Source organism: Brachypodium distachyon, chromosome 4 (assembly GCF_000005505.3).
Source record: "Brachypodium distachyon strain Bd21 chromosome 4, Brachypodium_distachyon_v3.0, whole genome shotgun sequence".
Taxonomy (NCBI): Eukaryota; Viridiplantae; Streptophyta; class Magnoliopsida; order Poales; family Poaceae; genus Brachypodium; species Brachypodium distachyon.
Genome location: NC_016134.3, coordinates 44,180,330 through 44,207,990, shown reverse-complemented (window position 1 = coordinate 44,207,990; position 27,661 = coordinate 44,180,330). Strand labels below are relative to the sequence as shown.

Here is a 27,661-nt window from a genome sequence, read left to right as displayed (position 1 = left end):
TACACGAGACAAAAAGAAGAAGAAAATGTTCCAAGATGAATCGTGCCATTATTCTGCACCCTTTGCTTCCGTCAGGTCAGAGGTTAACGCAGAGCGTATACACAATTGGCTGAAATTGCCCTCTGTGAGAAATAAGAATTGACATGGTACACTATTACAGCAAAGAAAAACATATGGCGTCAGTAAGTATTTTCTTCAATGCAGTGGTACCAGATAATTACTCTGATTCAAAATTGTGGTCGTTTCTTTAATGCAACTGAACTAAAAACAACGACAACAATTTAGAATCGAAGTGAGTACTACTTAGGCTCCACCTTTTGCCATTTCCAGTCAATCTATTACATGATACATATGAGTTGTGACGGCAGACTGACAGACTGCATGCAGCACACCTCTACTCTGCAATCAAGCAATTCGCTTGGGTCTCGGTACACCCCCTGAAAGCTACATACAAGTACTATACACCAAGCTAGCTAGTTAACCATGGAAAGACATGCCATGCACGAAACCAAATCAATCATGCATGCTTGAGCTGTCTGTAAAGACCCACATACTGTAACAACAGTTTCTCATTGCACCCAGATGCATGGCACATCAGGGCAACGTACAAACACGACTGATCACTGCTAAATGCTAATCCTGTCATCCTGGCATGTCCTTCCTCGGTTCTCCGTAGTGATAAATTAACCAGGACCAGATCGACCAGGCTGCAGGCGTGCAAGCGCGGATACATGCGTCCGGGCTCACCAACCAGGCCAACATAATGTCCACAAACCATACATGGGAATGATTGGATGGCCGTCCTGTCTTAGGTTCACCGCAACGTCCCACCACCATTCCATTCCCTCTATACTATACTCTCTACAGTGGTCTACACTTGAAGCTCCACATCATGCTCCTGCATGCCGGCCGGCCGGCCCTCAACTTTGCTTCCCTTCTACTCCCCTCCTCCTCCTCTCTCTGTCTAGGCTAATACTCCCCCATGAGCTCCATTAGCACATTTGGGGGCCTACTCTAATGAACACACCCACCCCACCAATGCCATTAACCATGTCTCTCCACACACACACATAACCACTTCCACACTAACATGTCAAAAGAGAAAGAAATATCCATCGCCACTACTAGCATGCACACCACACTTCCAACATCCAAAGGTGGACACCCAGTTCTCCCAAGTGCTCAAACCCATGGGCCCACTTGTCATGTATGCCGTGGCCGTCCGATCGGTGAAAATCAACGGCCCAGATCGCGCCTAAATCGGGCATCATCCTCTGAAGAACAATCACAGAATTAGTCACGGGGCGGGCCTCCACCTGTTGTCAGGCTCAGAACTGCCGATTTTCCCACATGGCAAGGACCTGCAGGCTGCAGCAGATCTGTCTGTATAACCTCCGGTCTCTGGCCTCTTTGTCTCTGGCCACTGACAGTTAGTGTTAGGCGCTCTCGAGTCTCGCCTCTGACGCAAACACTAGAGCAGAGAAGAAGAAGAAGAGCACGTACGTACTCTGGACTAAATGAGGACAATCCCGGCCACGATTCTCCTCATCCTCCTGCTCCTCATCGCGCTACCGCCGCCGCCGCCGTCCGCCATGGCGCTGACCGCCGACGGGCTGGCGCTGCTAGCGTTCAAGGCGGCGGTGACGGAGGACCCAACATCGGCGCTCTCCTCCTGGTCCGAGTCCGACGCCGACCCATGCCGCTGGTCCGGAGTCACCTGCGCCAACATCTCCTCCGCCCAACCCCAGCAGCCTCCGCAGCCGCGCGTGGTGGGGCTCGCCGTGGCGGGCAAGAACGTCTCCGGCTACATCCCCTCGGAGCTCGGCTCGCTGCTCTTCCTCCGCCGGCTCAACCTCCACGACAACCGCCTCACGGGCGCCATCCCCGCCGCGCTCTCCAACGCCTCCTCCCTCCACTCGCTCTTCCTCTACAACAACGCGCTGACAGGGGTCCTCCCGGTGGCCGCGCTCTGCAGCGGGCTCCCGCGGCTGCGGAACCTCGACATCTCCAGCAACGCGCTCTCGGGGGAGCTTCCCCTCGAGCTCCGCGGCTGCCGGGGCCTCCAGCGGCTGGTGCTATCGGGGAACAGGTTCTCCGGGGAGGTTCCCGGCGGGATCTGGCCCGAGATGGCTCCCAGCCTGCAGCAGCTCGACATTTCCTCAAACACCTTCAATGGCTCTGTTCCCCCGAGCCTCGGGATGCTTGGTAAGCTCTTCGGCACGCTGAATTTGTCCCACAACGAGTTCTCGGGGGTCGTGCCGCCGGAGCTTGGAAGGCTGCCGGCCGCCGTGGCGCTCGACCTCCGGTTCAACAATCTGTCCGGGGCGATCCCGCAGATGGGGTCGCTGGCGAGCCAGGGCCCCACCGCGTTCCTCAACAACCCCGCGCTCTGCGGGTTCCCGCTCCAGGTCGCCTGCCGCGCCGTCCCGCCGCCCACGCTGTCCCCGGCGCCGCCGCAGAACACCAGCCCCTCCACGGCCGCCGCCGCCGCCGATCAGGGCAGGCAGCATCACCCGATAAAAACGAACCTGATAGCGCTCATCTCCGTGGCGGACGCCGCCGGGGTCGCCCTCGTCGGCGTCATCCTCGTCTACATATACTGGAAAGTCAAGGACCGGAAGAAAAGCCGCGACCACGACGATGAAGACGACGAGGATCGGAAGCAGGGGCTCTGCCGCTGCATGTGGGCCCGGCGTGGCAGAGGCGGCTCGAGGGACGAATCGGACGACGGCGGCTCATCGGACGACGACGAGGAGGAAGCAGGCGTCCGGAAGCAGGGCGGCGGCGGCGGAGACGGGGAGCTGGTGGCGATCGATAAAGGGTTCCGGGTGGAGCTGGACGAGCTGCTGCGGTCGTCGGCGTACGTGCTGGGGAAGGGGGGGAAGGGGATCGTGTACAAGGTGGTGGTGGGCGGCGGGTCCACGCCGGTGGCCGTGCGCCGGCTGGGCGGCGGCGTGGGCGGCGCCGACCGGCGCAAGGAGTTCAGGGCGGAGGCGCGGGCCATGGGCCGGGTCAGGCACCCCAACGTCGTGCGCCTGCGCGCCTTCTACTGGTCGCCCGACGAGAAGCTCGTCGTCACCGACTTCGTCGGCAACGGCAACCTCGCCACCGCGCTCCGCGGTAAGTACTACTACTACTCTTCTTTTCTAATGACACGTACTTAATGCTCCTAATATTGCTTTGAAGCGAACCCCTATAATTGCGTTTGATAGATTTAGTAGGGGAATTTGCTAGATTTATGTTGATGTGACTAACATGTGTTGTTTAGTATTTGCTTGTTTGGCGTCATTTTTATTAGAGGACCAATTGCAGTACCCTATGTCCGTATAAAATTTGCCTGAGCGCGGTCAAATAGCTCCTATAAACTTTAAAATTGCATGCGTAGGTCTTCAAACTTGTCAAAGTTGTTCTGTGAAGTAGGAGTACCATACCAAACACACGGCATGTACTAATTAACAAGAGATCATCGACATGGCCGGCATGCAACAAATGCTGACACCTGGCAGGAATTCCTTTGCATGCAAGGGAGCTAAGTGCTAACTATGTATGGCCAAACAATTGGAAATCAACCCACGGGATTGTACGTACGAAGTTAGGAACAATGCGGGGAGGTAAAGATTTGCAAAGGAAAACTTGTACTAGTAGCAGTAGGATTGTAGGTGATTGGTTGGTAGAAGAGAGAAATCCCCATGCTACGCTAGGCTCGCTAACGAACCCGCCCGTGCGAGGACGGTCACATGAGTGTACGATTTCCTTCCTTCCTTGTGTTGAACGGGGACTGGTTTAGGTTCGATCCCATCTCCGATCATGGAACGCCCGGGGCGGGAGAGCGAAAGCTTCCAAAGGGGCGCACCGGCCGGCATGTCTCCCCGGGCCCCGGATGGACCATATCACATACAGTCATACAGATGCAACAGTCCGCTGTCGACGGACGGACGGATGGTCCTTGAGTCCTTGACCGGCCTGACTTATCCGTCTCTGTCAGTCTCTTTCTCTGTGGTTGCGTTTAACGACGAAGGCAAAAGTAACTTCTGAAGATAACATCCCGGATCAAACAGATGATTCCTTGTCGATGGTGATGCAACTACCGCGAACTAAAGTCCCATATAATAGTTTTACCACCAGGAAATTCTCCAATATTTTATTTTATTTTTAGTACTCTAAGGCCCTCTAAGGTTCTGTTCGGTTTGTAGAAATTTTGATAGGATTTTTTTAGGATTTCAACCTTAGGAATTTTTCCTATATGTAACATTCGTTTTATAGAAATGAGGGTGTTAGATTCTTAAGGAATGGGTCCAAATTGACCTAATTTCTAAGTATTCTAACCATTAGGTAGGACCTCATTTAAAATTTTTAAGGATTGGAGTGTGCATGACATTCTTTTTCCTTTCCTATGGTTTTAAAATCCTATGAACCGAATAAACCCTAACATATGTACCCTATGATATTAGTAGCTTGGACAGCAGCCATAGGGAATCCGATTTGCATATAATGGGTGCATATGCAAGGATCCTTTAGCATCATGCTTTTGATTTTTGGGGCGCTTGAATTTCAAGGCTTATTATGGTACTAAACTAGAGTCACGCCATAAGCTAGTACCACTGAAATAGAGCGATTAAGGAAGCTGCGTCATAATTTAGTATGTTCATAGGGTCGGATGTTTATAATGTACTCCACTACGTAGTGGAGTATATACTATGTCGGAAACAATTCATGGTGTCTCATTGCACAAGATAGGAATAGGACTAGCTATATCTAAATACGGTCACATGATTTTCTCTTAATCCATACTATAGTCAACCTTTTGAACCGTTCAGTTGATCCAAGGGTGCATCCATCTTCTTACTTTCACCCACCTCTGATCATTCGGGCCAACCTCGCCCCTCTCATTTCTGCCTCCAGTTCGTCACATTTGGTGACGCCGCCGGATCCGGCTTGGCATAGCTGTTCATCCTTAGTTGGGAAGATAGTATCTGGCCAACACCTTTAGAATCTGGAACCGAATTATACTAAGCTGACTCCAATCCCTAGCCTAGCTGCTCGGGCACAACATTGCTGACAAACCAAACAGGGCGGGAGACAAAAGGGTGCCAACGGAAGGCGCCTTTACAGCATCCTGCGTGCAGGCGCAGCGCCTGGAAGGAGAAAAGAAGGCTAAACAGAATGATCAACGCCAAACTTTTTAGGCCTGGAAACCTTTTGTCAGTTGTCACTGTCATGGGCAAACAGAATGATCTTCTGGCCGCTAATACAGACCAGAAAAGTTTTGCATGCGAGCCAGCAGCAAAGGCGACAATTGATTGGAGTGCGAAGGCCACGCCTCGTCCGGTGACGCGCATGATCAACGCTTTTGATTACTGTTTGATGATGATCAATGATGAATGTAGTGTAGTACTGGCTGTTGCTTGAAGGTTTCTGTTGATGACTTTCTGTCGCTAGGCTTTGGTAGGACAAAGGCTGACAGACTTTCTGCGATGTGTTTACTTGCTGGTTCTCCAATTTCTACCGTCAGCAAAAACACCTGTTCTGAATTACTACGACACACGTGTCAGAAAAATCACCATTGGCAAGTGAAGGACAAATCAGGCACGACATGGACAATGAATGCTCACTGCACAGGTCCCTCCGAGACAACTATAGACATTGGCTGCTTGTGTCTGTGGAAACGATCAAGCGCAAGTGTACACTGCACGGCTGCACCATGTGACCGGTAAAACTTGTGAAAAGCATACGGCATACCTTGATCTTCCGCCGCTAAGGACACATCACTCTGCTAAACAAATGGCCATCAGTTTCTTATTTCTTTGAGAATCAATCGGCATCAGTCCTGGGTATAGTATAGCAGTAATATACCGTAGTATGCACCATTCAGCTCAACGTGCACATGAATCCACCGGAATCGCACGTGCTGGTGATCGCCCTACGGGGCTGGGGTGGGCGGTTAACCATTCAAAATGATTCCAGCTTACGTTTCAGTTCCGTCAGCAGATCAGTTCATTTCACAATTTTACTCCATGTAATTGTAAAGCGAATTCCTTGACTTTTAATTAATTACTGCGTTGTTGACTGGCGTTGCAGGCCGGAGCGGGGAGCCGGCGCTGTCGTGGGCGGCGCGGCTGAAGATCGCCAAGGGCGCGGCGCGCGGGCTGGCGCACCTCCACGAGTGCAGCCCGCGCCGGTTCGTCCACGGCGAGGTCAAGCCTTCCAACATCCTCCTCGACGCCGACTTCACCCCCCGCGTCGCCGACTTCGGCCTCGTTCGCCTCCTCGCCATCGCCGGCTGCGCCCAAGACACCTCTCTCCCCCAGCCGCCGCCGCCGTCCTCTGGCGGACTCCTCGGCGGCGCCATCCCTTACACGAAGCCGGCGCCAGGGCAAGGGGGCGCCGGGTACAGAGCACCGGAGGCGCGCACGGCAGGGGCGCGGCCGGCGCAGAAGTGGGACGTGTTCTCGTTCGGGGTGGTCCTGCTGGAGCTGCTGACGGGGCGGGGCCCGGCGTCGGACCACGCGTCGTCGCCGTCCACGTCGGCGTCGTTCTCGGGGCCGGCGTCGTCTTCGACGGGGACGACGACGGACCGGTCGGGGAGCGGGGAGCACGGCGGCGGCGCGGGGGTCCCGGAGGTGGTGCGGTGGGTGCGGCGCGGGTTCGAGGAGGACTCGCGGCCCGTGGCGGAGATGGTGGACCCGGCGCTGCTGCGAGCGGCGCCGACGCTGCCCAAGAAGGAGCTGGTCGCCGCGTTCCACGCCGCGCTGGCGTGCACCGAGGCTGACCCGGAGCTCCGGCCCAAGATGAAGACCGTCGCCGAGAGCCTCGACAAGATCGGGTCGTGAGAAACGGATGCCTGCGTCTGGTGCCATCGTCACGAATTAGCCTACACTGGCAAATGGCAACCGCGGGTGAAATCTTTTTCCTTTTCTTTTTTTGAGGTCACAATCTCGTCGGTGAAGTTCTTTTTCTTTTTTTTCTTTTCACTTGTTCAGCTGTTGATATTCTTTTTCCTCTCTCTTTTTTTTAATTGTGTAATTGGGGTTTTGCTGGCCATTCTTTTGGACGCGGTTAATGATTTTCTAATGATTTATAGCAATATACTCCTATATGGAAAATGAATTTTTTTTTACAAACACTGAATAAAACATGTGAACGCACACACAAACACCAGCATAACAACACACTCATGCAACGCACCGTAACACTTCCAAACAAAGGTAGGCGAACAGGTGGACATACTATTCTTTTTCAATTGTCTTGAAAACATTTCACGTAGCACCCAAGCACTAGTAGAGTTCTAGTCTAGCTTTTGTTTTTTAGGGAAAGAGTTCTACTCCCTTTTTTTAGAATCTAAAAGAGTTCAGGTCTTTTTTTAGGAAAAAAAAGAGTGTTCAGGGCTTCGGGCCCATGTATGTCGGGCCAGACGGACAGGCCCATTAGTGTATAGGCAGTACGGAGCACTGAGCAGTGAGCACGCATACACACGGACCAGGCCTAGGCATACATGTCTTGGAGGCCCAATGTTTGGTGGGCCAGGGCCGGCCGGCCGCAGGATCGACCGTGACTTCGATAGTGCTTCATTCCCGTGTTGAGAGCGAAGTTCAATCCTTTGCTGGCTCTCGCCGTAAGATTCCGGCCGACCGACCGACCGATCGATCGGACTCCGATACATTGCGTCACTCGTTTACCTACTTCTACCAGGATTCGGATTCATTCACCTTACGCCGACGAGTTATATAGTCGTCCTAGACGCGGAACGAGTAGCTAGAACTAAGCTGGTGATTGATCGATCGATCAAGGAGATAATATACAATGTTGAAGCGGCGGGGTCCGTCGTCGGAGCACGATTACCACGACTTCGCCTGCACCTGCAAGAGGGCGCGGCCGCCGGCGACGAAGCGGCACCTCTACCTGGCCTTGGACGACCGGGACAGGGGATACAGCCTCTACAAGCTCGACGTACTCGACGCCGCCGACGCCGACCAGGCGGAGCGGCCTCTCCCGGAGCCACCCGTCCTCCGGCTAGAGGTCCCGGAAAGCGGGGACGCCTGCCACTTCGCCGCGCTGGGCACCAAAATCATCGCCTTCAGCAACCGCTCCCCGCCCCTCGTCCACGACGCCCTCACCGGCGCCCTGACCATCGGGTCCCGCCGCCCGCCACGCGCGCTCTCTCGCTTCCCTTCCTTCACCGTGGCCGCCGGCGGCCGGCTCCTGGCGCTGCCCCACGCCGTCACCCAGGATACATATTATCTGCAGGAGCAGCCCACGGCCCAGCAGGAGGATCCGCTGGGCCTGGCCGAGAGCAGCGGCAGTAACGACGACGAGGAGCAGCGAGTCGTCGTTCTCGTGTGTCGTGCCGCGGCCGGCGTCCATGGCGCGGGGCGGTGGAAATGGCCGGCAAGAGGCGGTGGGCGTGGAGTCCCGCCGATTCAAGCTCGCCGGTGCCGTTCGACCCCAGGGCCGTCGCCTGCCACGCGGTGCACCCGGACGGCCGCACCGTCTTCGTGTCCGCGCAGCGCCGGGCCGGCGGCGCCGCCTCCTGGCTGGACCACGGGACCTTCTCCCTCGACACCGGCGGCCTCAGCGGCGAGTGGACGCGTCACGGCGGCTGGCTGCTGCCGTTCAAGGGGCAGGCCTTCTTCGAGCCCCAGCTCGACGCGTGGGTCGGGCTGGACGGGCAAGGGCACCTCTGCTCCTGCGACGGCGTGTCCCGCCGCGGGACACGCGCGGCGGCCCCCGTGCGGAAGGTCTGCGAGGACACGCCGCTGCTGCTCGATCCGGACAGCGACGGGAAGCGCGACGCCGTGCTGACTCACATGGGGGACGCCAGGTTCTGCGTCGTGGAGCGCGCGGCAAGAGACGGCGGCGGCGAGTGCGTGCTTCGTGTCACCACGTTCGCCGTCAGGTACGGCAAGCACGGCGAGCTCAAGATCGCGGATCGCCGCCTCGTCGGATCCTACCTGGCGCCCAGGCACAATGTTTTCTTTAAAGTGCAGGCATTCTTCCTGTGACAACAAAGATGAGCCGATGTTGCAATTAGGTTTTGCCCAGCATATAAGGGAGTCTAATTATTATCTTTAACCGTCCATCGTGGATCGTGTGATACAACCTAGATCTTATACACATAGCAGGTGTGTCCGCGCGTTGCTACGGGTCAATAAAATCACAAACTATTTATTTTTATTTTCTGTGCAGGCAACTCATGGCGCTGTCGAGGTCGGCATGCGGGTGTGGTGGCGTCGGTTGTAAAATGGAGTAGGAAAAATCGTGAAAAAAAATGGAGGAAAAGGAAATAACAGGTAATGACATATTGGTTGTAATTTTAACTGGAGGAAAAGAAAATGGCATATTGGTTGTAATTTTAACGAAGTTAACTTACGGCGATGACCGCGACCGTAACATCACCACCAACTCTAATTTAATAGATAGTAATAGATAGATACTCTCTCCGTTCCAAAATAAGTAACATGGATTTGTAGACGGAAGGAGTATTACATTTTTATCCTTTATTGTTTGGCATTTCTATTTTAGCTCCTCATCCCTTCTTTCTCCCTCCATCTAATCTTCTCTTGACACAGAATTTATTTCTCCCTCCATGCGCCTCATTCTCTCAGTCTCCCCTCCTTCCTCAAGCCGAATGTTGCCGTCGTCTCCTTCCGTGCGAGTCATCCCCCCGCACTGGTCTTACCAACCCCCGCCGTCATTTCTATGCCGGCAAATCCAGCCTGAGCTAATCCAAGCATTCAGATTCAAAATCGTCATCTTTCTTTTCCTCTCTTATATTTGAACCGGATCTATTTATCATGATGCCAAGCGTAGAGTTTCAAATAGCGGGCTAAGCCTTAACGGCGGCTTAGGCCATCATATATCACATATAGTGACGTCGTGAAATTGCCCGCCAGGAGTAGTAGCTACATTTTCGGGAGCAAAAGGGGAACATGGAAATGAGGCTAGGGTTCTCAACTTCTCGTGTGGTGATTTTCCGGTGGACAGAAGAGGGAATGGGTCAAGCGAATGATTTTCTGGGTCGTTCGTTTTTTTTTTTGCACCTGCAGTTTTGCGATGATAGTAGCGTGAGGGCAGCCGGCACCGGTTCTTCTACCTCACTACTCCCTCCCTTCCTAAATGTTTGAAGCACTATTTTTGTTCAGTCATACTTGTTAACCTTTGACCAAGTTTAGACGGAGTAGGAAAAAAAATCAACATATAGAATATCAAACAAGTGACTATGAAAATATACATAACAATCGATTTAACAAAACTAAGTAAAATAGAGCATTAGATGTTGGTATGTTTTTTTATTAATTTGATCAAAGTCCAATTTCTTTTGATTTAGCACAAATATAAGACTTCGAACATTTAGGAACCAAGGAAGTACGTACGCGGTACATTGTCCTCCTTCTTTTCCCTTTTCCGTCTTCTACGACTACGAGGCCACCTGCCCGCTCGGCCCCACGTACGCCGCTGCGCGATCTGGTTGCGAGCTAGGCGGGCTGGAATGCTCGAGCGGCCCAGTCTCGTCGGCAACTTCCGAGCTCTCAGCCGCTACTTGCTCTCTTCTTCCTGCGGCCTCGCCTCCGCGCGCGGTGGACAGTCGGACAAAGGAGACGAGCAATGAACGCTCAAAGAAACGGAGACGAGCAAGGAAATATTCGGCGACGTTCCTTTGCTTAACTGTCGTGCCGAGATAATTTAGTACCGCATCGCTAGCGTACGTGAAAATCCAGCAGCACAAAAGGCAACACTCAGGCACCCGTATCACAGCGTGCGGCAAGCACGTTTACAGCACATACCAAATATGCTTACAAACGTCATAGGGGAAGCTTGCGACAGGTATACTGATATGATATCCATCTCGATCGGTTGACTTGACCAGAATCCCTGTCATGGTCGAATCTAACAGATGAATTCACAACTTACCTGCAGGGGAGGCCCTTTTTTGCTAAGCGATGTATAAACTTGCATGCTCACGCAGTCGATCGGACGATGGATCAATTCCCTTTGCAGTTACCGTTTCGAGAAACAGGAAAGCAGAGCATAGGAGGGAAGCTCGCTCGGCTTAAGCAAAAAAAAAAAAAGGCCGCCCCCTGCACGTAAGCAGTGTTATTTATCTGTTAGCATCGAACATGACAGTCTCTGGTCAACCAGGTCACCGAGATACAGTATATATATCAGTATACCTGTCGCATGCTGGCGCCTATGACGTCTGTGAACAATGTCTGATGCTGTAAGCGTGCTTGCCGCACGCTGTGACACGGCTGCCCGAGCGTTACCTTTTGTGCTGCTGGATTTTCACGTACGCTAGCGATGTGGTACTAAAAATTCACAGGAACGCGCGCGTGACGATTAGTGCCGATCGAGATCGAAGCAGCCAGCGTGCGTACGTATTACTGGCCGGTGCGTGTTACCGTAGAGAAGACCCTCTAGGTGTCCCACGAACAACATAGAGATGCGTGTATCACAAGATGTAGACACGGGAGAATTATCCTTATATATCGAAAAAACGCCAATTACAGATAATTACTGCTAACAAAGTAATGGTTACATACTTAAGCTAGTATCACATCGAGGGTAGGCAACTCAATGGAGCTGGCTAGCTAGCTCGCGATTTTATTCAGTGAAACATCGTCCTATCGACGATCGACCGATCAAATATTATTGCTTGCTGAGAACTGAAACGAACACTATTAATTATCAACTGTACCATGCATTTGCACGTAGTCGTGTAGGCTCGTAGCTAGGCTACGGGCTCCGCGGGCAAATAGAGCCCGGAGGGCAAGGTTCATGGTTGGAGCAGCAAGACGGGCCCTCAATCAGTTGACGAGCCGCCAGAGCCTCCTTAGGCTCACCGCCGGCTGCGGCCTCTTTCGCCGGCCTGCTGGCAGCCGCCAGATGCGGCCCATGGAGATCCGTCGACGCCAGCAAGATCATCATGGCGAGAACGACCGCTCCCACAGTCTGCATGCACGAATTCCCAGCTCTTGCCATGGCCGATCGATCGATTGATCAAGCTATGAAAAGAAGCTATTGCTAGCTAGGCTTGTGGTTGTGTGGATCAGTTTGTTAATTGTACTCCTTAGAATGTTTGATGCAGGGGTTATATGCATGTATTCGGATGGTGCTAGCTATTTATAGGCTTATATCTTGCCTAGATCTGCATGATCCATCCATCAAGGTTCGGTTGGCTCGCTAGCTAGCTGGCTGGCTGTTTTACACACTCCAAGTCCTTGACGTTTTTGACGGGTGATGAAAACTAGAGAATGGTTATTCAAAATTCAGCCGATCGATCATGTTCAACAAGCAGGAATGTAGAATAAGAAGCTAGCGAGCTGAGCTTGATGGATGGCCTGGTATCACGCGTCTTAACTTAAGACCATAAGTACTAAGTACTCGTACGTACAACTCCTATACATGCTATTATGTGACAGGTCTTAAACGTCACGTGCACACGTATGCATGGTGGAACGACATTTTGTACGTGGTAACGTTACGACACAATTAGGCGTCCGCACGCACCTACGTGGAAACTACAAGGTCCATCTTTCAAGGGTGGAACGAAGACTAGTGTTCTTTGAATCCGCGAGTCGTCAGTCGCGTCAAAGAGAATTTGACTGTAAACGGTTCAGTTCCGATCTGAACTTGCCTGGACCTGGAATGTCAAGTTCTCAATGACTGACTGAACAGACATATTTTTACGCGTCAGTAACAAGGAGTAAGTACATCATCCAAAAGACCAAAAGAGAACATATCAGGTGAAAATAACTTAGATGGTAATACTGCAGCAACTACTGTGGGCCTTCTCAAACAGAGCACTGGAACGGGCTACACGTTTCGAACGCCAAACCTCCGGTGACCCCGACGCCATCTGCACCTATGGTGTTTGACAACCACCTGCTCATCTCTTTTTTTCTTAATCTCAATTAGCAGATGGATGGGTCCCACGTTCCTCTCCCCACTCTAAAGTCCATCTTCTCTCACACGGGTCATTTTCCCCTCTCTCTCTCACACACACACCGGCCATGGCTGTGGCTGACCCTGTGCCCCGTGTTCCCATGGCTGGGCGTGAACTTCTTCCTCAAGGACGGCATGGGCGCCTCCACCGCCTCACTGCAGATCCTTCAGGCATCCCCCAACCTTCCCATGGTCGCCAAGCTGCTCCTCGGCCTCCTCTCCGACGTTGTTCCTGCCCGCGGCTACCGGCGCCTGCCCATGGTCCCCTCGCCGACCAAGATCGAGGGCGCTAGCAGCCATCTCTCCTGCGAGCCGCCGCTATTGTAGCCACTCTCGGTCTCCATCATGTACCATGTGATTTTTTATTTTTGATCCATCGTGTACCATGATTTTGTGCTATGATTTTGAAGCACCATGTGATTTTTTATTTTGGATCCATCATGTACCATGATTTTGTGCTGTAATTTTGGAGTACCATGTGAATTCGTGGTTCCATCTTTAAAAATTAGTTGAGAAGGTAGTTAGTCACTGGTAGTGAATTTTTGTGCTGTGATTTTTGAGTACCATCATGTACCTTGGGTACATGACAACGTACCTATATTTTATGAATGTTTGTGTTGTGATTTTATATTGGTACATGATGTACACAGTCTTGATATATGAGGTACTTAAAAATTGTTAAGATACATGTGATGTACCCATACGATGTACTAGTCTCAGAAGAGGTATCAAATTTTGACAGATTTATTTTTCTGATACATGTGATGTACCACATCATGTACTCATCTCATAAGTCCGTATACACGGCGTACTATGTAATCAAAGTTAAAAGCCTAGCAGAGAGAAAACGTCAGAGTCCCATCAAAAACATCTGTGTGCCTGAAAAATGACTAGATGGGTACCATCTCGGCTTTACATTTGGAACCCAATACATTGGAGTTGGCATCCAGGCTGGATCTGAAGATCGCTCAAAATTTCTTTTTTTTACAGTAAAATACCTCTTTGTTGATCGTCTAAAATACGGAGTAGTTATATCCTTAGTTAAGATGTAAGAAAGGTACTTCATTCAATCCTAAATTCTTGTCGTTATTTTAGGTCAAACTTGTACTAAAATAAAGACAACAATTTAGAATCGGAGGGAGTATAACAGTAGGTGCCAAAAAAAGTAAGCTAGCCTAGCGAGCTCAAGGGCAGCACGACTGGCTTCACGCCGGTAGTGACGGAATTATGAAAGGGGAGAGCTCATACCAGACTGGAGCAAAAATACAACGTTCTAAAAATGCACCAAAATTATTACTTCCTCCGATCCTTATTAGTTGTCGAAATATTACATGTATCTAGACATGTTTTAGGCATAGATACATCCATATTTAAGAAAATTTGACACAGTTAATATGTATCGGAGGGAGCAGTATTATTAAAGAAACTGTGTGGCTTCTCCCCCCTCTGGTGCTTGTGACATTAGGTTACACATGAGCTGGAATCATATATGGAGAAAAAAGTACTAGCTGATACTATTTACGTGAGAATAAAATATAGTGGTCAGGTCAGGAATCAGAACCAACAGGTCACACTACTGATCATCCAGCTTCCACACCTCATGGAGGAGCCTGTACCTCGCCGGGTTCACGCCGCCGATCTGCTTCAGCTTGGTGAGCGGGTTCGGTGGCGCCTTGGACACGAAGGTCAGTGGCGAGCTCAGTTCATCGAGCTCATCGTCACTCGTGTTGGACTTGCGAAGGACTGCCGACCCGCTCTTCCTCGGATCGCCAATGATGCTTAGGATTGCACCGGATGCAGGGTACCCGTACAGGATGGGCGAGGCGCTGCAAGGGACTGCTCGTATGCCCTTGTCGCTGTCCTCCAGATGGTCCTAACAACAAAAAAGATTCGGCAACTCATTTTTCATGGCCCGATACTCTGTAAACCGCGATGATGACTACATTTTGCTAATCTGTAGTTTGTTCCATGTACTCACTCCATCCCATAATTCTTGTCGAAATATTCATGTATCTAGACGCTTTTTAGGAATAGATACATCCATTTTTGGGCAAATTTGAGACAAGAATTATGGGACGAAGGGAGTACTCAGAATGTTAGAAGCTACCTAGTTGCAGTACCTGTAATCTGAAACTACCTCCTTAAACAGAATAGCATTACATCGTCAGAAATGATATCAGCTTTCAGTTTTCACATATTATTTTCTGAATAGTTCATTTTTATATGTGTGTGTTACATCATTCAGAAGGGAACTTTTTTGGGGTTCTGTTACAATTTTTTTTTTTTTGCCGATGCCCGTATTTCCAATGATATAATTAAATGCCAAATTTGCAGTCTTAGAAGTACTGGGATGTTGTTGTGTGACAAGAATTTTCCCTTAGCATTTGCCTAGTTTTCATGTTCCACATAAAACATGAACACGATGGGTTCATACTTTTAACCATGGAATTGATTTGATGTCTTTGGCTTTTTGTGAGATTGTTTGCAATGAAGCTAGTTATGTTCTTAACCAATAGAAGTCTTATCTTTTCATTGCATCCAAAAGTTGAATAAACTAACCTCCAACTCTAGTGCTTGAAGCAAAGAATCTTGAACTGGGTCAGGGCAAAATTCATCCGGTACAAAGCCATCAAGTATGCTCCTGACGATTGATGAACTAAAGGTAGGACAAAGCTGTGAAAAGATGACAGCATTAGAACAAAACTACAAATTGAGCAGTTCACTGATTAATTATCAAATTGATGCATATTTTGTTGAACAAGAAATGAGATCATGCCTCTTTCCTGGTATTGGTTTCCACGAGCACATCCTTAGGGATCATTAGGAGATCACTTAATGCATTTAAGAGATAGAATGGCTTGTGAGTTTCAGGAATGCCACTTTTACCATCCCCATTATCAACTTCTGGATAGTCGTCCATATCCATACCAAACAAGTCAGTAAGGCATCTGGACCAGCTGCCGATCTACGACCACAAGAGTAGATACAAGTTGGCTCTCTCAAATCTCGATAACAAGTAAAAAAGTCATAAAAAAAAAAGTTCCGCTGATGTGGGTATGACCACGTTATGAGCATGATTGTACTTACAGCATTTTTCAGTTGGACCCCTGCACCAAAGCTAAATTTCCCAATTGAGATGGGAAGAACCTTAGGATCAGTTATTGGGTCAGACATGGGGTCTGTCGGAATCTCATCTTCTGACTCCCGTAAAATAGCATTGAACATTGCTATGTCCAGTCTAGCTATACACTGCTCCATCACCTATCAAAGGGCAATACTGTCGGACTTAGTACAAGTCTAAAAGATTTACGTGAAATCTGTTCTCGTTTTATCAGTGCCAGAGCTTTGATCAAGAATAGGAGATGCAGTTGCACTGAACTTGAAAATTTGCTTGAATAAAATAATTTATGGTGAGATGCAAAAAACGATAACTATTGGAAAAGCAGTCAGCAGGTGTAAAATGCACAGTATAAGAATTATATCATGAAAAGTTTAAGGTCAAATTCTGTTTATATACCAGTTTGGCAACATCAAAAGTTCCAAAGAATAATGGAAAATGCTCCCAGTGGCTCAAGTATGCTCACAGTGAGTTGCGTTGAATTAAAAGAACTGCAAATCTTTTACATAGTGCCGAGACAAATATCAATGGAAATGTCAGTAATGAGTTCAATGCACATTCTTGTTCCGTATCTAATCTGGCAAAAAATTACATGTACCTTTCCATGCTAGAAATTCAGAAATATGCTTATATACCTAATTTTGGAAATTTGAAGAAATTCGAGTTATTAATCAATCATATTCAGCTCACCAATTTGGCTAACATAGGCAAACACCCGCACTCATGTCCAGCTGCCCTTACTGGGCATATCTTTTCTGATGCTTGTTTAAAAGCCTTCTTCCATATGTCTATTGATAAGGTTGCTTGTTGCTGATTGCCAACAACAGTAATTCTTCCGTAGCATTTCTTTGCACTCGAAGCAGTCTTTGATTCACTACTTGTATAAGCAGATTGCATATGTGGTGTGAATGCCTGCAAAGCAAAATTTTGTTGTGCATCAAAATTAACAAATCCTACTAACAAAAGCACATGCAACAAAGGATTTAAACTAAAAGGGAAACAAACCTGCCACCAAATGCATTCAACAATACGTGAGAATATCCATGATTCAATCTTCTTTAGTGCAGCTATAAACGTGTCACTGTCTTCCCAGTTATCAAACTCAGGGGCAAGCAATTTTCCTTTCTTCCTATTAAGGGACTCCCACATCGATGCAGAATTTTTCCTGGGTGTTGTTTTGGAATTATAATCAGCAGCATTAATGCCATTCCCAACGCCCGACTGCTTCGAGTTTTCAGTAACAATTGCTCGCAGCACCACACAGTTTGACAGCCAGAAACTCAACCTGATTGGAAAATTATATAAGGACATGGATGTCACAATACATTACAAAGTTCAAAATTACATGAAGTACTCTAACGTAGTACTGCACTCTACAAAATGTTGAGAGGATAAAGTTAAGCTTGTAAAGTTTTATCAAGTTATTGCCAATTAATCCAACCGCCAAAAGTAGGCATTCTTTAAAATATGAAGGTTTGAACATAAGAGGAAACCCATGCACCTTGCAACATCGTATCCACAAGCTTTTGCAACCAAAACCAGCCCAGAGGAAGCACTCTTTGCTGCACTCCCCATCTTTTCTCTCGGCCAGTTTTTAAATGCATGAATAAAATGCCTAGAGAGCCTTCTTGCTGGTGTATGGACCTTGTTTGCTGAGCTACCGTGTTCAGCAACCACAGAATAAAGGCCTATCTCTGAAGCAGCGGCTTCTCGCAGTTCTGCTTCAAGCAACTCAACTTTAAGTTCGAGTTCTCGGACTTTGTTGTCGTTTCTATTATTTGAAATGCGTATAGGCGCCTGGGCTTGCATGCCATTATCAGCACTGGCCTTTGTATCATGAGAGATCAATATATCTTTGGAATCAACCTCCTTCACTTCTTCCTTCTGGGAATCAACTTTCTTATTTATGGCGCTTCCACTAACATCTGGAACTCTCATACTGAACCTCATATTCTTTGCTCTATCACTAGTTAAAGTGCTATAAGTTCTTTCACCAAAGTTTTTCTGGTTGGAGTCAGTCGTACCATAAGCAAATGACATTTTACGACCAGTTCTGAGACCACTGTTTGGTGGAATAGATGGAGATTGTTCGCCAGGAAAATCTGATGCAAGAGACATAGTCCCTGGATGGACGCTTGCCTTGTGGATTTGAATAGGATGCTTTTCAACTTCTTCACTCCTCACTTTTGTACTGGAAGATGGGATTTCATGCTGGGAATCCAATGATGAGCTGGTGAATTCATTACCAACTAGCCTGACATCCTTCCCCTATAAAATTTTAAATTACATTAAGAAGGTGCAAATAAGAAGATTTTGTATTTATTTATTTAATTAAAGAAAACGAACCAGACAGCTGAATTACACAATTACTATTTTCTACAGAAACTGGTAGGGAAGCACGTGAAACTCCTGTCCCGTTACATGGTGTTTACGAATTAAGTAAGAGGTAGGGTATAAATTGTACAATCAACCATTTCAACAGCTATAAGCTATGGTTTGGCTCAACAGTAATAGTGTGTAAAAAAAAATTCAGGAATGGATACTCCTATTTTATACAAGTCACACATTATAAATGTGATGGCCGATGGAAACCTGATGATAGTACCAACTCCCTATGCCCTACCCAGTGCTTCTAGTTTATCATAACTTCTTTTACGAAGTGAGGTTTCTTGACTGAAGGATAGAAAAGCCAACTTTTCAAACTAAGATATAAGCATATATGAATCCATTGGACATCCAAAGATAGATTCCTCTTTTTACCTTGAGAGAGTCCTGAGATCTAGCACTACCTGTACGCACATTTCGATCCGAACGGTATGGATATGGAGCTTCCTCCTCATCATCAGTGAAGGAGGCAAATTCAGCATCCTCAGTGTACTCTTCGCTCATTGTTGCCGACATAAATTCCTTTGAATCCTTATCAACTGATGCCTCTTTCGATAATGCATCTCTTGAGGTTGAGGAAACGCTTGATGTATCCCCATCCAAAGGTTGGACACGAAGATAAACCATAGGGTGTGCATTATTCTTAAAGCTCCTCTTAGAGTTGAGAGGCACAGGAATAGCAGTGTCCTCATGAAACATTGCATGCTCGGCCAAGTCTAGTGTTGCAGTCCCCAAATGTTGTCCCTTCAGCTTATCCCTCCTCGGTTCATACAAATTCAATTCAAGCAAGTTCTTCTGCCACTTCCCACTCTTGGATGACCCATCCTTCTGAAAGACCACCTGTATGCTTATGAACTCATTAAATTCGATTTTCCCCGCCGTGGAACCGGATCCGATTGAAGGTGCAACAGCGTTGGTCTTCCCTGAATTGCGCTCACCATTTTCCCAAAAGAGAACCGCAGAGCGCAAAGACTTGAGGGATTCAGAAGGGGGCCATGGACTGATCTCTTGGATGAAGATATTGAAGTCTACATGGATGGAGGCATCCTTCTTCGTCTTGGTTCGGAGGCCCAGCACCATTGCTCAGACACAATATACTGACTGGGCTTATAGTTGGATGGTGATCTGAATACTGAACGAAGATGAAAACCACTTGGTTGCTTCACTCTGATTTATCCATCAAATCACACGACAACATTTGGTTTATAGAAAGCACATATCCTGCAATTAGTAAGAACTATTTTCAGTCCAAACAAATAAAGAAATGCACGTACTCTATGTCAAAAATATAATAGACATGTGCACCAATGATCCAAAGGCCGGGGGTGTTCCCCTTTCGATTATTTCTGTAAAAGAACAGATTACCAAGATTAAACTACAAAAATAGATAGTCGCCCCTAAAACTGCATTTTAGTAAGATCCCCAATACTGCATTTTTAGCAGGACCCCTATATTGTAAAACCGCATACAAACACGAAAGACAGTAATTGTCGGAGGAAACAAAGACTAGGCAGAAACGAAAAGCATCCCAAATTCCAGATCACAGGAATTTGAGTATATCAGACCAAAATAAAATAGAATAAATGGGACAAACTGCTGGCGGCACGAAGAGATCTGAGAAAAGATATTGACATTGACCAGGTTGTGGCGAGCAATCCCCTCAATCTTTCAGCCTCCGTCGGAGCCTCAATCTTTCAGCCCCCATCGGAGAACCAAGTCCAGAAGAGAGGGGCATCAAGAAATCACAGCGATTGAAAAATGGCGCCTTTTGGGGCATAAAAGACCGCAAATTTATCCCCCAGTAACACGCATGATGCAGTAGTAGCACTCTAGAAACAACAGAGAGCAAGCGACGACCCAGTAAGCCAAGATGACTTGGTTCGGTACGACAGTACTGAATGCAGATTAAATGCTAAGACGTCCCTACACTAAATCCGGTACAAAAGGAAGGCAGTTGATGCAAATGCAAGCAACAATCAAATCTTGCCCAAGCGTAGACGCAAGGGAGAAGCAATGAAACGAGTCAAACTGAGAGGTAAAAGAAATGGAGAAAAGAAACAGCAACTACCTGAATCTGACAGGGCCAATCTAACTGCAATGCGAGGAGCACGGCGGATAAATTGATGGAAAGAGGGAGAAAGAAGGAATGGGGGGAGGAGTCCCTGCTCACGTTGGAATGATTGGGCCGGTGATTGAGTTCGTGCGCACGCAGTAGTGTCCGGCTGTCGGTGCGGTGGGGAGAACAAAGACACGGGATACAAGAAGCCGGCCCTCCTTGGGCTTGAGGAGCAGAGCCGAAAGAGGGAGAAGAGACCGTGACCTGAAGCAAGGTTGAGATGTTAACCTGGACGGAAAGAATCTACCATGAGAGATGTTTTACTTTTTGACAGCAAACCGTGAGGAATTGTTACGGGTATATTTCTCAGTCGTCAGCCTTCGATTTATCACGTAATTAGCCCATTTTTAGAAAAACCAGATGATTAGTTCACTGGGTAGAGGCTAGCTGGGCTATTACTGGGCCTCCGTCTTCTCTTGACATAATCTGTAGGTATTTTCCTTACTTTCAGTCACTTGCTTAGGCGGAAAAAAAACTAATTGCACGATGTTTTTGAAATGTGCAAACCTAAGTTGCAATTATAAAAACATCAAGTTGGCAAATTCGTCCCACATGAGTTGCCATGTCATAGCTATTTGTTTTAGATCCGTTGGCAAAGAGACTAATAGCATCTCTAGCAGATCTCTTATTTGTCTCGGGTGGAACATATATCATATACCATGTCCGTAGATAAAAAAATAACTAGCTGAACATGGTCTGAATTTGAACAGATAGAATTCGATCGATCTAAAACATTTAAAGTTAAAGCATAATAAATGAAACTAGGACGAGGCGGTTGTAGGATCATTCGGACTCAGAGGTGATGATGATCATATCATCGTCGGTGAGCTCACCGGCTCACTCGGACTTAGAGGAGATGACGATCATCGTCGGCAAGCTCGCCGGCTCCTCCTCCTCTCGTCTGTGGTGCATGGTCGGCATCAGCATTGGATGAGCCCGTCGCGGGGTGCCGGAGCTCGCTGGCGCTGGCACGCTTCGCCTCGAATATGCTCCTCCTCACCATGCTGGTTAGTCTCCTCGAGATCGGTTCAGCACGACCGGGCAAGGCGGCCGCCGAACCGGGGTGCAGTCAGGCCACCGTCGGATCGGAGCGCCAAGAAGGGGTCGGCCTCGCGGGCGACGAAGGCTGCCCGAGCACGCCAGGGGGCAACTCGAACTCCTGGACCGCGTCCCGTGGCGGCGGGGATTTGGGAGGATTTTGCGGCGACGGCGGTGAACAACACCGGGGATATGAAGAGGTCATCCTGTTACTCTCCCCCTTGCCCTGGATATATTGTGCATGGAGGCAGATTTAGGGTAGCCAGCCCGTAAGAGTTTTTGCGGGCCAGATCGTTTTAAAACCTATTCGGTGTAAATTTTTTCGCTCAAACCTGTAAATTGAGGGTGCCATATGAAAAGATAGAGTTGTTCTAGGCTATAAATTTAGGGGGCAGCTCAAACTACCGGACCGCGTCCCGTGGCAGCGGGGAATTGGAAGGATTTTGCGGCGGCGGAGGCGGCAAACAACACGGGGGGATATGAAGAGGTCATCCCGTTGCCCTCCCCTTCCCCCTTGCCCTAGATATATCGTGCATGGAGGTGGATTTAGGGTAGCCCATAAAAGTTTTTGCAGCCAGATCATTTTAAAACCTCTTCTGTGCAATTTTTTCCGCTCAAACCTGTAAATTTAGGGAGAGCTGTTCTAGGCTAGGATACTGTAAATCTCTTACTTGGAGACGATAGGCCAGAAAATCTCACTCCACGGCTCCAGGTGATCGAGCTAGATGTAGGAAAGGCGAATTTGAAAGTCACACTTGGTTTTACCGCTAGCTGGTGGCTACACCTACGTACCTTTCAACGATGCAGATTTCTGTTTTAATTAGGGATCAAAATCGACCCATAAAAGCAAGAAAGATAATCTTGGCCTCTTGTGAGCTAGAGTTGGTATCTCAGAACCGGTTAATCTATACGGCTTCTGTTGAAGAGAAAAAAACTACTCCCTCTGTTTCATAATTCTTGTCGAAATATTACATGTATCTAGACTTTTTTAGAAATAGATGCATTTATTTTTAGATAAATTTGAGACCAATTATGAAACGTGAGAGTATATTATTGCCACATGTATGCCACGGCAATTTTGGTACCATGCATGTCGCCATACAAGCTTCTCTCGTGGAAACCGAAGAGGAGGCTAGCTGCAGCTGCAGCTGCAGCACACATTGTTTCCATTGTTTGGTGTTCAGACAATAAAAATGCTGGCTTTGGCTGGCGCATGGAAAATGTATGCCTATTAGGTGCCTAGGTGGCCACCAAACCTTGGGGTTGGTGTGATCTGATCTCACCCAAACAAGGGAGAAATTAACAATAGTGATCATCTAAAAAGAGAAATGTACTCTAGTTGGTGTGCACATCTTGAAGCCAGAGAAACATGTCTCAAATGCACCTTTTCAAATATGGTACATCTGAAATAAGGATGCAAGCGAGATCCAATTTTTTATAATTCATTGACTTATTAGTTCAAAAAATTCCTTAAAATAGATATGAAGCTGGCATAGAAACATGATATATAAAGGATGCCTTTTACATCCGTAATCTGAACACATAAGACATATTGAAAATAGCTTCATATTTGAATGCGAATTGGTACGAAAGAAAATGATTTCTATTCAGCTCGGTTATTGCTAAACCAAACCAAAATACACATCCAGCTGTCTCTTCCTTTTTAATCCATGATGCAAGCAATGGGTTACATTCTAGAAAGCAAAAAAAAAAATCCACATCCACCGTGTTCCATGCCACGTTTGGCAGCCGCGAATCATGCGGTCCACCTTCACCAACCGAATCCAAAAACTCGGCGAGTCCAAAACAAACGAAACCTGCTGCCGCTGTAGACCGAGGGCAGAAGGGTCTTTTTCCACAAGAAAACCAAAGCCAAGCCCCCGCAACAAAAACCTGACCCGGCCGAGCATCCAGAGCGAGACATTTCTGCGACCCGGTGGAAGCGACGACGCACGCCGAAACAGCAGGCACGCGAGCTGCGTCTCGTTTCCCCGTTGCGGCGGCCGGAGGAGAGGAGGAGGACGAGATGGCGGCGAGCCTCGAGGACGTGCCGTCAGTGGAGCTGATGACGGAGCTGCTCCGCCGGTACAAGTGCAGCGCCAAGCCCGACAAGCGCATCATCCTCGTCGGTAAACCCCTCCTCCTCATCACCCTTCCCGGCGCTTGCTGGATCCAATCCCACGCGCTTCCCGATTGCGCTCTTGCTCTAGATCCGCACCAAGTCGCCCCCTTTTGGAACGAATCTCGCGCGTTTGCCTCATGTTTTTTCGTATCTGTTGCGAAGAAAATTCTGGGTCTCGCGGTGCTGCGTAAGATCTGGTCGAATTGTGATTCGTCCGTTGTTTGCTTGGATCGGTTGGGGGTTCCCATGATAGACGGAAGGAAATTGTAGGTCAACTGAACAGGGAAAACTAAGCAATGGTCCTTTTTTCTGCGCATGTGTGAAGCCCTCCACGGGGAAATTTGTTGTCTTTTATGGCTGAACTCGAGGAGTAGACACTTGTTTTGACAAGAGGAGTAGAACTAGTCATTATATTTTTTGCATGAAGATTGTTTCCAACTACCGTCCACCCTAACATTGAAGGGAACATTCAAATTTCAGTGGTTACAGCTATGGAGAATTCTCTCTTCATTTGCTTTGCCACCTAACTAGTGTCAAAAAGGCCTTTTTCTTGTCCTAGTGATTGAAAGATCTGGGGAATTTATCATCTGTTAAAATTTCCTGAGGATGAAAAATGTAGAAAAGGAGAGGTTAGTCATTATGGTACCACGTAAAAGCCTTTTGTGATTGCTGACAAGGAAAAGGTACATTTTTTTGCGTATGAGTGGAGATATAGTTTAAGAATGTAACTTGTGTAGGAAGATGTGGATATTTTTTTTCTTTTTCATTTGTTTTATTTTTGCTGGATCCAATGTGACTTTATTATTTCTCAAGTTGAGTGAACCGATCAGCTGATTTACAACCGCACTTGTATCAATATTTTTTTTGCATTAGCACACAGTTCGAAGAATTATGACAGGGAAGCTGAATAAATCATGTACTTCCTCCGATCCATAACAAGTGTCGCTGATTTAGTACAACTTTAATACAACTTTGTACTAAATCAGCGACACTTTTTATGGATCGGAGGGAGGGAGTAGTAAATATCTGTTCCTAGCTATCTAACTTCATTAAGGCCTTGTTCCATTCTGTGTTAGCACTGTTTTGTGCACGAGGGTATGATTGTATACAGAGAGCTGAGGTGGCTGTATACTTGCAATGCTTTTGCAGATCCTGACGGTCATATGCAGAATAGTATTAGTATAGTTCTTTAATTCTGTGGCCCATCTTGATTTTCTGAATGCAAAGTACCATTGTTTATATCCCAGGTTAATTTGCTTGGTGATTTGACATGTGTGTTTTATGAATGCTGTAGGTCCACCTGGCTCTGGAAAGGGAACACAGTCGCCCCTTATTAAGGATGAATATTGCTTGTGTCATTTAGCCACTGGTGATATGCTGAGGGCTGCTGTTGCTGCTAAGACTCCTCTGGGGGTCAAGGCTAAAGAAGCTATGAACAAGGTAGTGTTTCAAGGACATAGTAAAACAGCAGCTAAAATCCAATAGAAACCTCAATTTATTCTTGACTTGTATTTTTTAGGGAGAGCTTGTTTCCGATGACTTGGTTGTTGGGATTATTGATGAAGCCATGAAGAAACCTTCGTGCGAGAAGGGTTTTATCCTTGACGGCTTTCCTAGAACTGTTGTTCAAGCACAAAAGGTCAGATCCTCCGTCAATAGGAACTACCAAGGAAAATCATTTTTTCTATGATGAGAAATGCCTACATTGATGGATAGTAGTTTTCATGTCTTGGGAGCTTAGTTTTTGTTTCCTCATGGTTTGATTGAATGGTTACAGCTTGATGAAATGCTGGCAAAGCAAGGTGCTAAGGTTGACAAGGTTCTGAACTTTGCAATCGACGATGCAATATTGGAAGAAAGAATTACGGGCCGTTGGATACACCCATCGAGTGGTAGATCTTACCATACAAAATTTGCTCCTCCTAAGACTCCTGGAGTTGACGATGTAAGTGAAATAAAGTATTTGTGGTCTTGCCAGCATATGTTATATTTGCATGATTTATTTCTAAATGATTATCGTTGGCTGAACCAGTTTAATGTCATGTCAAGCAGTTCAATATCTTCTCCTGCATACCACATTACCACAATGGTTGCTTCTCAATTAGATGAGCTGATATAATAATTATGAGTTTTTAAGTTAAGATTAATAGTGCGGGCGTTGGCATCATTGGGCTAGGTTCGATCTTTTTATGGTCTGCTTATAGATGCAAGTAATTTTATATCCAATACTACAGTGATGATCTGGTTTGTTTAAACAGTTTAATATATCCTTGTGTTCTTCTGATTTATGGATGTCTTGTACATCACACTAATTCCTCTATTTCTATGGTAATACCTTCTTTCTGAATGACCGTGAATAAAAATAATGACATGTTTTTACAGTAATTAGAGAATATACATTATTGTCATTGATCCTTGGTCGTGTTCAAGGCATATGCTACTTTTTTATGTGAGATTTTGTATGTTTCATCCACGAATGATCTGTGCACCTGCAATTTAAATTATGTTTGTACCATATATCTTCTTCAGTTGGCATTTTTCTACGAACCATTGGCCTCTGATTGTTCTTTCTTTTGCCAAGGTTTCTGGAGAGCCCTTGATTCAAAGGAAAGATGACACAGCTGAGGTCTTGAAGTCCAGGCTTGAAGCCTTCCACATGCAAACTGAACCTGTATGCCTTCTTAACCAATTGTATTTTCTTCATATCTTCGGTATTCTTCTGCTAATACCGATTCATTCAGTTGCATTAGTGTGTTTCCTGCTAAACTCTGCTTTAACTGTCTAAATTTGTCTAGATTGATTTCTTCTCTTCATTTATCTATTCATATAGTAACTTGTCATGGACAAGTTGCTACTACGAATGATGTTCTTGGAGGATTTGATGGAACCTGAAATTTTCTTGCTTGCTTTGTCTTCTAATTTTCCATTAACGCATCTTTTATTGCCCGACATATCTTCCAATGGCTTTAGTTTGTCCATTTAATTTCTTCAACTGAGTTTTGTTATTGTGAAAGGATCACCATTTGTTATCTTGTGTCAAGCAAAGCAATTTCTATCATGTCAACATTTTTAAAATTTGGAAACTGTTTGGTTCTCCCAGGTGATCGACTACTACTCCAAGAAAGGCTTAGTGGCAAATCTTCATGCAGAGAAACCACCAAAGGAAGTGACTGCTGAGGTGCAGAAAGCCCTTTCATGAAGTGTCTGTTCTTCCACTTTGAAAATGACATGTACCAAAACCCCTATCTGGGTTCCCTAGAAGTTTTAAATGGGCACCGGCATTGTGCGGTTCCCGCTTTCCGTCTGCCATTGTGCGTGGTGGCACCATTTTATTACAGCTCTTACAGGCTCGGGAATTTGTCTGAATAATTTTGTTTGGAATGAGAAGTCTTCCTTTTTTAACAACAGAGATGATAGCTAGAGCATCTCATCCTTAACGGGGATTTGCCCTGCTACCTGATTGTAACCTCGTGTTGACTCTTCTGTTTTGATCGATGCTCGAGTTCGCAAAAGTGATACCCTGCTTTACCTTTGTGTGGTTCGTGTTGGCTTTATGAAACTCTAGGTTTGATATCATATTATGTGCAAAAGTATGTCCGTGTAGGCCATGTCTTCCCCATTCTGCGGATGATGATTAACTGATTCTAGTGGCTTGTCCAGTGAGAGAATCAGTCACAGGTGACTGTCATTAGACTTGAGCTTTATGCGGCGAACTCTTGTACAAAATCGGCTGGCTGGTTGTAACATCTTCGCCATAGATCAAATTTTAGGTTTATCTTGTCTCGTCAAGCCGGAATTTACTTTTAATGCTAGACAACAAATCCGTGGTGACATTGTTATCTTTTAGGTTTTCTTGTTGTGTTTTTTTTTTGAAAGCAGGTTTTCTTATTGTGTTTGTGTGGTGATGCCACTCATGTTTGTGTGTGCACACTACCTTCAAAAA

General features: G+C 47.0%; 3 protein-coding genes across 6 annotated transcripts; 2 read left to right on the top strand and 1 right to left on the bottom strand.

The window, feature by feature from the left end:
- The first annotated feature begins 591 nt into the window (after nucleotides 1–591).
- On the top strand, nucleotides 592–7,107 carry LOC100821153 (receptor protein kinase-like protein ZAR1). The gene is made up of 2 exons (XM_003578694.4): nucleotides 592–3,120; nucleotides 6,079–7,107. Exons 1-2 carry the CDS (start codon nucleotides 1,518–1,520, stop codon nucleotides 6,828–6,830), a joined length of 2,355 nt encoding a protein of 784 aa, XP_003578742.1. The 5' UTR covers nucleotides 592–1,517; the 3' UTR covers nucleotides 6,831–7,107.
- A 7,103-nt stretch (nucleotides 7,108–14,210) lies between these two features.
- On the bottom strand, nucleotides 14,211–20,755 carry LOC100821761. Of its 4 annotated transcripts, none has more exons than XM_014902776.2 (9): nucleotides 20,613–20,755; nucleotides 18,818–19,663; nucleotides 17,559–18,325; nucleotides 17,063–17,342; nucleotides 16,748–16,969; nucleotides 16,027–16,200; nucleotides 15,716–15,904; nucleotides 15,499–15,612; nucleotides 14,211–14,812 (listed from the first exon to the last, which is right to left on the bottom strand). In XM_014902776.2, the coding sequence occupies exons 2-9, from the start codon at nucleotides 19,520–19,522 to the stop codon at nucleotides 14,513–14,515; spliced, it is 2,751 nt and encodes a 916-aa protein (XP_014758262.1). In that variant the 5' UTR covers nucleotides 19,523–19,663; nucleotides 20,613–20,755; the 3' UTR covers nucleotides 14,211–14,512. The 4 variants fall into 4 exon arrangements, with proteins under 4 accessions (XP_014758262.1, XP_010238583.1, XP_014758261.1 ...); XM_010240281.3 differs by having other exon boundaries at nucleotides 20,511–20,746; XM_014902775.2 differs by lacking the exon at nucleotides 20,613–20,755 and adding an exon at nucleotides 20,075–20,416.
- Nucleotides 20,756–23,496: 2,741 nt separating this feature from the next.
- On the top strand, nucleotides 23,497–27,250 carry LOC100822074 (adenylate kinase 3). Its single transcript, XM_003578697.4, has 6 exons — nucleotides 23,497–23,725; nucleotides 25,013–25,158; nucleotides 25,238–25,357; nucleotides 25,496–25,663; nucleotides 26,300–26,389; nucleotides 26,819–27,250. The coding sequence occupies exons 1-6, from the start codon at nucleotides 23,623–23,625 to the stop codon at nucleotides 26,915–26,917; spliced, it is 726 nt and encodes a 241-aa protein (XP_003578745.1). The 5' UTR covers nucleotides 23,497–23,622; the 3' UTR covers nucleotides 26,918–27,250.
- The last annotated feature ends 411 nt before the right edge of the window (nucleotides 27,251–27,661 follow it).

What these genes read in the sequence shown, in the direction of transcription:
- LOC100821153 (XM_003578694.4), top strand. Translation starts at nt 1,518, where the DNA reads ATGAGGACAATCCCGGCCACGATTCTCCTCATCCTCCTGCTCCTCATC. An exon ending in CCTCGCCACCGCGCTCCGCG is followed by an intron (nt 3,121 to 6,078) that starts GTAAGTACTACT and finishes CTGGCGTTGCAG; the next exon opens with GCCGGAGCGGGGAGCCGGCG.
- LOC100822074 (XM_003578697.4), top strand. Translation starts at nt 23,623, where the DNA reads ATGGCGGCGAGCCTCGAGGACGTGCCGTCAGTGGAGCTGATGACGGAG. An exon ending in CAAGCGCATCATCCTCGTCG is followed by an intron (nt 23,726 to 25,012) that starts GTAAACCCCTCC and finishes TGAATGCTGTAG; the next exon opens with GTCCACCTGGCTCTGGAAAG. An exon ending in CTGTTGTTCAAGCACAAAAG is followed by an intron (nt 25,358 to 25,495) that starts GTCAGATCCTCC and finishes GAATGGTTACAG; the next exon opens with CTTGATGAAATGCTGGCAAA.
- LOC100821761 (XM_014902776.2), bottom strand. Translation starts at nt 19,522, where the DNA reads ATGGTGCTGGGCCTCCGAACCAAGACGAAGAAGGATGCCTCCATCCAT. An exon ending in GATCTCAGGACTCTCTCAAG is followed by an intron (nt 18,326 to 18,817) that starts GTAAAAAGAGGA and finishes AAAATTTTATAG; the next exon opens with GGGAAGGATGTCAGGCTAGT. An exon ending in AAACCAATACCAGGAAAGAG is followed by an intron (nt 15,613 to 15,715) that starts GCATGATCTCAT and finishes ATCTTTTCACAG; the next exon opens with CTTTGTCCTACCTTTAGTTC.